General features: G+C 42.0%; 1 protein-coding gene across 4 annotated transcripts in view; it reads right to left on the bottom strand.

Annotated features, from left to right (window-relative positions):
* Positions 1 to 5,175: 5,175 nt before the first annotated feature.
* The window catches only part of LOC133136541 (zinc finger MYND domain-containing protein 11-like), a 35,763-nt gene continuing 29,526 nt past the window's right edge, over positions 5,176 to 11,412 (bottom strand). For all 4 annotated transcript variants that reach the window (XM_061254114.1, XM_061254113.1, XM_061254116.1 and 1 more), the window contains 2 exons: positions 10,155 to 10,340; positions 5,176 to 8,130 (listed from right to left, as the gene is read on the bottom strand). In XM_061254114.1, the coding sequence (XP_061110098.1) occupies positions 8,008 to 8,130; positions 10,155 to 10,340 (309 nt within the window). In that variant the 3' untranslated portion in view covers positions 5,176 to 8,007. The remainder of the gene's footprint in view (positions 8,131 to 10,154; positions 10,341 to 11,412) is intronic.

The raw sequence follows: 11,412 nt of genomic DNA, 5'->3' as shown, positions 1-11,412 counted from the left end.
TCAGGTGCAATAACGTGTTTTCATTGGGGAAAAATAACTTTTTCATGTGCATTGAACAGTCAGTAAGACAGTGCACTCCACAATACTCACGTGTCTGTGAAGGAGACACTTACACTGTGCCACACTGTAATGATGTCACCATTGATGTGTGAAAAACCGTGTAACTCTTGTTTAAATGTTCCCTTGCAGTAAAGAGGGACCACAACCTACCACTACACTGGATGCATACTTGTTTAAGTGGTAGCATTTGTAATTTAACACAAAACTGCTTAGATCAAAAAAAGGTATATCAAAACCACTCGTGGATTGGCTCCTGGTTGTCCCATGTCTAGGTATCTGTCAGTATCTGTGATCTTACATTCTGTTATTTTGTTGATCTCCTGAGTTCGTTTTGTACCATAACATGATAGAACAGTGGGAGGTATTATGATTATGATTATGATTATTATTATTATTAATAATATTATTTGCCAATGAGTCTGCTGGGACTTAGCAATAAAGAACTTTCCTGAATTAGGCTCTGTACTGTAGATATAAACCATGTATCAGAATGTACAAATCATGTTATACTGTTGTTGTGACCTAGTGCTCTTCAAAGTTGGGAGTTTAAAAAACAAAAAAAACAAACGAAGAAGAAACCGGAAATACATTACAAAACAAGACAATGCACAAGTACAAGAGAAAAACAAAATGGAGGACACTGCGGCCGTTGAGATTGCTGCCAGTGAGTGAGGGAGAAGGACCGTGTTCTCGTGGTGCTTGTTCGTAGCCAATCCTGCTTGACACTTTACGTCAGGGCGAGTCGGACCCTGAAATCAGTTGAATGTTAGCAGCTTCGTTCCGTACATCTGGTGACTGGTTTAGGAAACATCGTGTAACCGATCACAGCCGAGAGCTTCTTTTTTTTTTCTTCTTTTTTTTTTTTCCCCATTCCTTCCTTCTTAGACAAAACAAAACAAAAAAAAAAACAAGGATAGAGACCTTTCGTATATCCCAAAATAAACCACCAGTACGCTTTGTACGTGTGTGATGACATCTGTTTTATATTCAAATGAACAAAATAAAAGCTTTTATTTTTGTTGCTGTGAAGACCCTCACTGTTGCCTGTATCTGTCCTATGGAGTGGGGGACTCCGTTTCCCAGTTCTCCCGTGCATGGAATGACCTCATGGATTTCCCATGATGGCACTACCTGTGTTAAAATACACAATGCCCAAACTGATTCCTTGATCTGTTTCTGTCAGTCTGGTTCGATGTATATCAAAGCTGTGCAGAATATGGATGAAATCAAATCCGATATTGGTGAAACCCTGCAAGTACAAGACAAGAGTAATGCGAGAAAAAGCAATTAATCTGGAAGGCTGAATATGTACAGTGGGGCAAAAAAGTATTTAGTCAGCTACCAATTGTGCAAGTTCTCCCACTTAAAAAGATGAGAGAGGCCTGTAATTTTCATCATAGGTACACTTCAACTATGAGAGACAGAATGGGGGGAAAGAATCCAGGAAATCACATTGGAGGATTTTTAATGAATTAATTGGGAAATTCCTCGGTAAAATAAGTATTTGGTCACCTACAAACAAGCAAGATTTCTGGCTCTCACAGACCTGTAACTTCTTCTTGAAGAGGCTCCTCTGTCCTCCACTCGTTACCTGTATTAATGGCACCTGTTTGAACTCGTTATCAGTATAAAAGACACCTGTCCACAACCTCAAACGGTCACACTCCAAACTCCACTATGGCCAAGACCAAAGAGCTGTCAAAGGACACCAGAAACAAAATTGTAGACCTGCACCAGGCTGGGAAGCCTGAATCTGCAGTTGGTAAGCAGCTTGGTGTGAAGAAATCAACTGTGGGAGCAATTATTAGAAAATGGAAGACATACAAGACCACTGATAATCTCCCTCGATCTGGGGCTCCACGCAAGATCTCACCCCGTGGGGTCAAAATGATCGCAAGACCGGTGAGCAAAAACCCCAGAACCACACGGGGGGACCTAGTGAATGACCTGCAGAGAGCTGGGACCAAAGTAACAAAGGCTACCATCAGTAGCACACTACGCCGCCAGGGACTCAAATCCTGCAGTGCCAGACGTGTCCCTCTGCTTAAGCCAGTACATGTCCAAGCCCGTCTGAAGTTTGCTAGAGAGCATTTGGATGATCCAGAAGAGGATTGGGAGAATGTCATATGGTCAGATGAAACCAAAATAGAACTTTTTGGTAAAAACTCAACTTGTCGTGTTTGGAGGAGAAAGAATGCTGAGTTGCATCCAAAGAACACCATACCTACTGTGAAGCATGGGGGTGGAAACATCATGCTTTGGGGCTGTTTTTCTGCAAAGGGACCAGGACGACTGATCCGTGTAAAGGAAAGAATGAATGGGGCCATGTATCGTGAGATTTTGAGTGAAACCCTCCTTCCATCAGCAAGGGCATTGAAGATGAAACGTGGCTGGGTCTTTCAGCATGACAATGATCCCAAACACACCGCCCGGGCAACGAAGGAGTGGCTTCGTAAGAACCATTTCAAGGTCCTGGAGTGGCCTAGCCAGTCTCCAGATCTCAACCCCATAGAAAATCTTTGGAGGGAGTTGAAAGTCTATGTTGCCCAGCGACAGCCCCAAAACATCACTGCTCTAGAGGAGATCTGCATGGAGGAATGGGCCAAAATACCAGCAACAGTGTGTGAAAACCTTGTGAAGACTTACAGAAAACGTTTGACCTCTGTCATTGCCAACAAAGGGTATATAACAAAGTATTGAGATGAACTTTTGTTATTGACCAAATACTTATTTTCCACCATAATTTGCAAATAAATTCTTTAAAAATCAGAATGTGATTTTCTGGATTTTTTTTTTTCTCATTTTGTCTCTCATAGTTGAGGTATACCTATGATGAAAATTACAGGCCTCTCGTCTTTTTAAGTGGGAGAACTTGCACAATTGGTGGCTGACTAAATACTTTTTTGCCCCACTGTATGTACAGACTAATTACAAGACCTGTGCTGTTGCCCTTTTAGATGTAATCTAACAGGGTTATGCATCTTACATATCAATTTGTCATTTCAGTTATAACAAACACACCGTTTCTCTCCCTCTCCACCTCAGCCGGTGTGTGGTGAGCTTTCTTGAGTGAAATGGCAGCCATGCATCACCCAGGTGGGGGCTGCACATTGGTGGCGGTTGAGGCGAGTTTCCCCCTCATCACTGAAGCGTTTTAGGTGTCTAGAAAAGCGCGATATAAAATGTATTGATATTTGAAATTAGGTCTACAGTGCAGATGTCATCATTTTACCCAGCTCACTGAAATACCACAATAACGCATAGCTATGTAATAACATTCCCTCTGGAAAAGGACCGATGTACATTTCTCTGAATGAAGTGATGATCGGAGACATTAGTGAGATTGTGACAATGGCTGAAGTTACACTGATCTGTCAATCATTGACTTTAAAAAAAAACCCAAAAAAAAAACCCAAACAAAACCAATTCTGAGTCACTGATAATGTATGTGGTAACTGCACATTTTGGGTTCAATGAAGCCTTATTATATAGGTTAGGGAACTAGACCTCCAGTTCCAGGTTGAAGGTGGTACATAACTGTTAAGATATTTAATAATATTTAAATGATATGCATAGCGCTTTTCATGACATGGAGCTCAATACACTTTACAGAACAATAAAAAACGGATCAAATATAAGTAACACAATAATGGCCAATAATACATCAGTTGATTCAGTAAATGTACATTATGCATACACAAATGTATGTTATCAGTAAATTAAAATAGTAAATTTTAGTCAAGCACTCAAGCCAGAGGTAGGCCAATCTGGACTGATCACAGACTTACCCAATCAAATGGCAGAAAATATATATTTTTGTATTTGCCCTTGATTTATTTTCTGTGCGTCATCATTGTATTGTGGCCAATTAAAACTCTGGAACATTAATAACAAAAGTTCCGTGTTACAAAAAAAGGCTAGTAGTTGGCTAATTTCCTGCAACGCGGTTCTTCGTTTAAAGGTGAAGTTGTTGGTTACCCTACCTCCTTCGCGGCTTCGCAACAAGCCAACAATGGTAAGAGTTATATAGCCCGCCGTTGCAATGTTATCACTGTATACTTACAACTGTGAATACGGAATGTGCCTTCTTGTATGTGCACAGGTTGTTTTCATATGCTAGATCTCAGCCGTCGAGGTTTAATTAAATTATTTCCTCTCAATTAGTCTAATAAGGTGTAGACTAGCGGACGCACGCTTTATAGGTAGGGGTGCTGCGTGTTTGGTTTGCGTTTATGTGAAGCCTATGCTGTAATATCGATTTAATATTAAATAAATATTCACGATTGTGTTTCCTGGGCCACCAGACGGTAGAGTTGGAATAGTTACTATACTATAATTACTTTTTTTGTTCTTTTTGTAATGCTTTAACGAAAACGAGCATTACTCCAAGCTAGATTTGGTTCCGGTTGCACAGTCACGTGTGGTTCTTTATCCGGTAAACTGCTCTACCTGCAGAGTGCAGTGTCGAAAACAATGTGGTTTTGTGGAATCTATAGCCAATAAGTGATTTAAGCACTTATGGGGCCACAGGTCAAATAGGGTGAAAAATATCCTTTCCTCCAATCAAAATAAAAAAAATTTGTAAACTTACTTTTTTTTTTTACATATGCAAATTTAAATGAATTTTAAAAGTACCGTACCGATATAATATACCCCGTGGAGTAATTTATCTTCTACAATTAAACCCATCCTAGTTACTTAGGAGCAGTGGGCAGCCACAGTGCAGCGCCCGGGGACCAACTCCAGTTCTGAGGCCAGTGCCTTGGTCAAGGGCAATCGCAGGAGCACGCCTAACCTGACATGCACGTCTTTTGAGTGTGGGACGAAACCAGGGTAGCCAGATTAAATCCACACGAACACGGGGAGAGGATCTGGCCGCCTGGGATTCGAACACACAACCTCCTTCTTGACAGGCAACCGTGCTAGTAACCACTACATCACCGTGCTGCCCCTGAAGCAGGAATCTAAATCTCGCTCCCGTGTCTTTGGGTTTTGCATGTCTCAGCTCTGACGTACTCATTAAGTCGGGTACTGCAGGAAGTGCCGGGAATGGTGAAAATACCCATGGCAGCGTTCAATAAATAAAGTCTCACAAACAAGTGACAAAACCAGCGCTAACGGTTGTAGATACATTTATTGTCCATGTTAGCACGTAGAATTACAACATTTCGCTAGCTAAAAGCAAACAAAAACAAAAGAAAAAATCTGCATAAACACAAGCGAAAAGAAAGCCACAATAAACATACACAAATGGATAGAGAAAGCGCTTACTCGGCTGAAGACCAATTCTTGAATTTTAGTCGTAACACTTCACTCTCGAGACATGAATCGTGGTGTATCAGTTAAGCAGTGAGGTAAACTTCTTGCACAACAATAATAATAAAAATAAAATAAAAATCACTTTCATATTGCGTTATTTCAGGAAGTGCAACTATGTGATGAAGAAATAAAATTGAAATACACGTCTTACCGTCATGCAGATATCCAACGTATTGTACAAAACCGGAATGGTGACACCAAAATATTTCCACTAGAAAATATCACAAATGCTCGTTTTACAGGGATGGACAAATATAAAATATTCTGTGGTCTGTTTAAATTCCCCAGGCCTTGGAATAACCTGCAATGTATCAACAAAGGTTTTTTTTTTCTCGTTTTTTTTATTTATTTTTATACATGTAGTGGGTCCAACGCAGTATTGTGATGTTTGCATATTTGCCAGGAAACTCCAGTTCAGGCGACAACGGAAATTATCCCGGAATTACACACAGCTCGGCTCTCGTGCCCTGCACTTGTCGGACACGCGAAGGTTTATTTACACACACAGGCGCGCGCACGGCACCACTTATAAAAAAAAGTAAGAGGCGACATCCAAGGAAGACCAGACTCGTTTTTTTTTTTCTTTAGTTTTTTTAAAAAAAGCTTAAAATTCATGATTCATTAGACCGCGTCGCATTCTACATTGAGAGAGAGAGAGAGAACTTACTTTCCACAACATACAATGACCGACTACTCATGTACACTGCCCAGAAATAAATAAAATAAAAAAAGTCTCTGGGCAGCCGCCTGTCTCTGGGCAGTTCAAACGGTTGAATCGAAAGTTCGACCGTTTGAACTTTCGATTTCCCGTGAAAGAAATCCTAAAAAAATAATAATAATAATAACATAAAAAAAATTAAAAGGATTTTTAAAGAGTTCACACAATCTCGCTGCATCGGACCTGGAAAGGTAGTTTCTTTATGTTCATTAATTTAATTTAATTTAATTTAATTACACATGAACCTGGCCATTTCTACGCCACCTTTCTTAAACTGTACACATTAAGGGCAGGAGAACCATTCAAACGTCGTGCTGCACTTTAAGTTTAACATTTCGGAGGAAAGACACAATGCACGTTTTAATATACTTAGATATATTTTATATTGATCCATCCATTTTCCGTTTGCGCTGTGAACCAGACATTGCACAAGCTTCGTGTTTCTTCTTTAACGAGGTTTTCAACATTAAACCACATGCAGTTCTCTTCATTCAGAGTGACGACGATGATGATCGCGTGTGGAAAAACGGGCAGCATATCACCAACTACAGCAGAAACCCAGACAACACGAATGTTCTCACAAGGTCACTAGGACGTTTTGTCAATGTTATAACGTGGCCACGACGTGGCAGTAGCGTTGCGAGAACGTTTTGCGTCAGCTGGACGTCAGAAGCAATGAGATGTTTTCGTGAACCAAATCTACAGTGAGCACATCACAACAGCCATGACGGCACAATAGCCATGATACTGATGCCAAAAAAACGAAAAAGAAAGAAATTAAAAATGATAATAGTTTTTTTTTTTTTAAAGCAAGAAAAAAGAAACAAACCTTTTCTGTTAAGACATACAACAAACATACTATTTGGCAATTTATACAAGCATTTGGGTTAAGAAAAAGAAATTTCATGTGCAAACCATAAAACGAGTAATTACCAAATCCTCTCCAAGATCCAGCTCAGTAAAGATTCCTCTACATTCCCCAAAATTTTAGCCTAAAGGAGCAAATCGACCCACCCCACCCCATAAACATTGCAGTAAATTTCAACCCGAAATGTTTATCGCGAACGGAAGATCTTTTGGTCAGGTGGAACACCCGACTTCATAACCCTGTTCCCAACATTGACGAGGACATTTAAGACAAACAGGAAAAAAAACTGATAAAAGGTGATAGTCATTGGGAAATTTACATGATAAAATCACCACGAAAACGTTAATGGGCTACATTACACCTAAAACAATTTTCCATTTTTAATTGTTTTTTTTTTTGTGTTTTTTTTTTAAAATCAGCATCTTTTTCTCAACATTTTTCCTATGAAAGCCATTTACTGCTGCGATAAACATTATTGATAGTTTTAAGATCAACGTCCGCACACTTTTTGTTTTTGTTTGTTTGTTAGCCATTTACAGTAAGAAAAGTGATTAAAAAATCGAAGTAATAAAATGTATTTTAGTTTATGCTCATCGTTTGCTACAGACTTAAATAACACATTCTCCAACAAAGGTAAAATTAGCACTACAGTAAAAAAAGACGAAATAATCTCCGGACTGTGCATTCGCGTCATGCCCCATACACAAACTCAGAACATGGGCTGAAATTAATTCAGCACAATGCGTACATCTCATATGACAGAGGGAGGGAGAGAGGGGGCAGAGATGGCGAGAGAGAGAGAGAGAGATGGGGAGCAAGAGGTACACAAGGAGGGAGAGAGCGAGGGTAGGAAAGAGAGCGAGAGAAAGGGGGGAGGGAGGGATGGAGAATGAAAGTGTGGTGGCTCTGTGCACTGGTCAGTCCTGTAGATCACTCTGCTCAGCCCACAGAGTGTAAAGTCGGGGGTTTGAGGGGTTTGGGAGGTGTGTGTGTGTGGGGGGGGGAGCAGGAAGTGGGCAGGAAGCAGACAGGACGCGGGCGCTCATCTCTTCCTGCGGCAGGTGCGTTTGTGGTCGGCGTGCCAGTGCTCCTGCTGACACTTGATGGAGCAGTAGGAGGTGTTCCAGCAGCAGTGGTACATGGCCTCCTCCTCGCAGTTATAGCACTGCAGGACACACACACGCACACACGCACGCACACGCACACACACACACACACACACACACACACGCGCACACACGCACACACGCGCACACACACGCACGCACACGCACACACGCGCACACACACGCACACACACGCACACGCACACACACACACGCACATCCTCATGAGCCTGGTTTACACCAACCCTAACCCTAATCCTAATCTTTTCCACAAGTGTCGCACGACAAAAATGAAAGTTTCACACAACGTTTTGCATTTATAGTTAAAGGCTTGGACCGGGTGTTATGCCTGTACAGGTATGTAATGCGTGTGCAGGTCTATGTACACGTATGTAATGCGTGCGCAGGTCTATGTACACGTACAGTCAGGTCCATAAATATTGGGACATCGACACAATTCTCGTCTTTTTGGCTCTATACACCACCACAATGGATTTGAAATGAAACGAACAAGATGTGCTTTAACTGCAGACTTTCATCTTTAATTTGAGGGTATTTACATCCAAATCAGGTGAACGGTGTAGGAATTACAATAGTTTCTATATGTGCCTCCCACTTTTTAAGGGACCAAAACTAATGGGACAATTGGCTGCTCAGCTGTTCCATGGCCAGGTGTGTGTTATTCCCTCATTATCTCATTTACAAGGAGCAGATAAAAGGTCTAGAGTTCATTTCAAGTGTGCTATTTGCATTTGGAATCTGTTGCTGTCAACTCTCAATATGAGATCCAAAGAGCTGTCACTATCAGTGAAGCAAGCCATCATTAGGCTGAAAAATCAAAACAAACCCATCAAAAACATTAGGTGTGGCCAAATCTACTGTTTGGAACATTCTTAAAAAGAAAGAACGGTGAGCTCAGCAACACCAAAAGACCCGGAAGACCACAGAAAACAACTGTGGTGGATGACAGAAGAATTATTTCCCTGGTGAAGAAAAACCCCAGTTGGCCAGATCAAGAACACTCTCCAGGAGGTAGGTGTATGTGTGTCAAAGTCAACAATTGAGAAGACTTCACCAGAGTGAATACAGAGGGTTCACCACAAGATGTAAACCATTGGTGAGCCTCAAAAACAGGAAGACCAGATTAGAGTTTGCCAAACAACATCTAAAAAAGCCTTTACAGTTCTGGAACAACATTCTATGGACAGATGAGACAAAGATCAACTTGTACCAGAATGATGGGAAGAGAAGAGTATGGAGAAGGAAAGGAACTGCTCATGATCCAAAACACCAATACCACCTCATCAGTGAAGCATGGTGGTGGTAGTGTCATGGCGTGGGCATGTATGGCTGCCAATGGAACTGGTTCCCTTGTATTTATTGATGATGTGACTGCTGACAAAAGTTTTTGTCAGCAGGATGAATTCTGAAGTGTTTTGGGCAATATTATCTGCTCATATTCAGCCAAATGCTTCAGAACTCATTGGACGGCGCTTCACAGTGCAGATGGACAATGACCCGAAGCAAACTGCGAAAGCAACCAAAGAGTTTTTTAAGGCAAAGAAGTGGAATGTTATGCAATGGCCAAGTCAATCACCTGACCTGAATCCGATTGAACATGCATTTCACTTGCTGAAGACAAAACTGAAGGGAAAATGCCCCAAGAACAAGCAGGAACTGAAGACAGTTGCAGTAGAGGCCTGGCAGAGCATCACCAGGGATGAAACCCAGCGTCTGGTGATGTCTATGTGTTCCAGACTTCAGGCTGTAATTGACTGCAAAGGATTTGCAACCAAGTATTAAAAAGTGAAAGTTTGATTTATGATTGTTAGTTTGTCCCATTACTTTTGGGAAAAAGTGGGAGGCACATATACAAACTGTTGTAATTCCTACACCGTTCATCTGATTTGGATGGAAATTAAATTAAATTAAAGCTGAAAGTCTGCAGTTAAAGCACATCTTGTTCGTTTCATTTCAAATCCATTGTGGTGGTGTATAGAGCCAAAAAGATGAGAGTTGTGTCGACGTCCCAATATTTATGGACCTGACTGTATGTGATGCGTGTGCAGGCAGGGACACTCACCCACTGCTTCTTCTTGGTCTGAGAGACAACCTGCTTCTGCTGCGTCACCAGCTTCTTCACCTCCTCCACCAGCTCCTCCTTAGACTTCTCCTTCACCGCCTTACACTTTCTGTCCATCTCTGCCTGTGCGCTGGACACCGCCTTGCTGAGCGCCGCCCTCTTCTCCTCCTCCATGTCCGAGCGGAGCTGCACCGGGGAGCCCACGTTAGGGACGACACTACACACACGCACACGCTCACGCTCACGCTCACGCTCACACACACACACACACACACACACACACACACATGCTCACACACACACACACACACACACACACACACACACACACACACACACACACGCTCACACACACGCACTCACACATGCTCACACACACGCACACACACGCACACACTCACACCATGCACACACACACACTCACGCACACACACACACACACACACACACACACACACGCACTCGCACATGCTCACACACATGCTCACACACATACACACGCACACACACACACACACACACACACCATGCACACACACATGCTCACACACACACACACACACACACACACTCACCACGCGCGCATGCACACACACACACACCACGCTCACACACGCTCACACACACACCATGCACACACATATACACACATACGCACACACACACACGCTCACTCACACACACACACACACATACACACACCATGCGCGCACACACACACATACACACACACTAGCTCAAGCACACACATATACACACACATATACACATATACGCTCACTCACACACACACTATGCGCACACACACACTCGCTCACGCACACACATATACACACACACTCTACACACACACACACACACGCGCTGACAGCGTCTTCATTACCATACCGTGTAATTTCCATTTTGGGTGTTCTGATCAGGAAACTAGTCTTAGAAAAGCAACAAGCTTTAGCCTATACCTGTCATATACCCATACCTATACCTGTCATATACCTGTACCTGCCATATACCTGTACCTGTCATATACCTACACCTGTCATATACCTATACCTATACCTGTCCAGTCTTCATCTGTTCATCTATTGCTGTTTTCAAGCATTTCGGTTTATTTTGTTACTATTGGGCCAAAATAAATAAATAAATAAAATGAAATAAATAAAAACATGAAAATAATCATCCAATCGATCCATATTGTGGATCCTACAGAAACCAACAGAAACAGCGGCCTGTAGCGTAGTGGTTAAGGCGCATGACTGGG

The sequence above is a fragment of the Conger conger genome, chromosome 9 (assembly GCF_963514075.1).
Source record: "Conger conger chromosome 9, fConCon1.1, whole genome shotgun sequence".
NCBI classification, from domain to species: Eukaryota; Metazoa; Chordata; class Actinopteri; order Anguilliformes; family Congridae; genus Conger; species Conger conger.
Note: the sequence above shows the minus strand (reverse complement) of the source record. Positions and strands in the feature narration are given on the sequence as shown.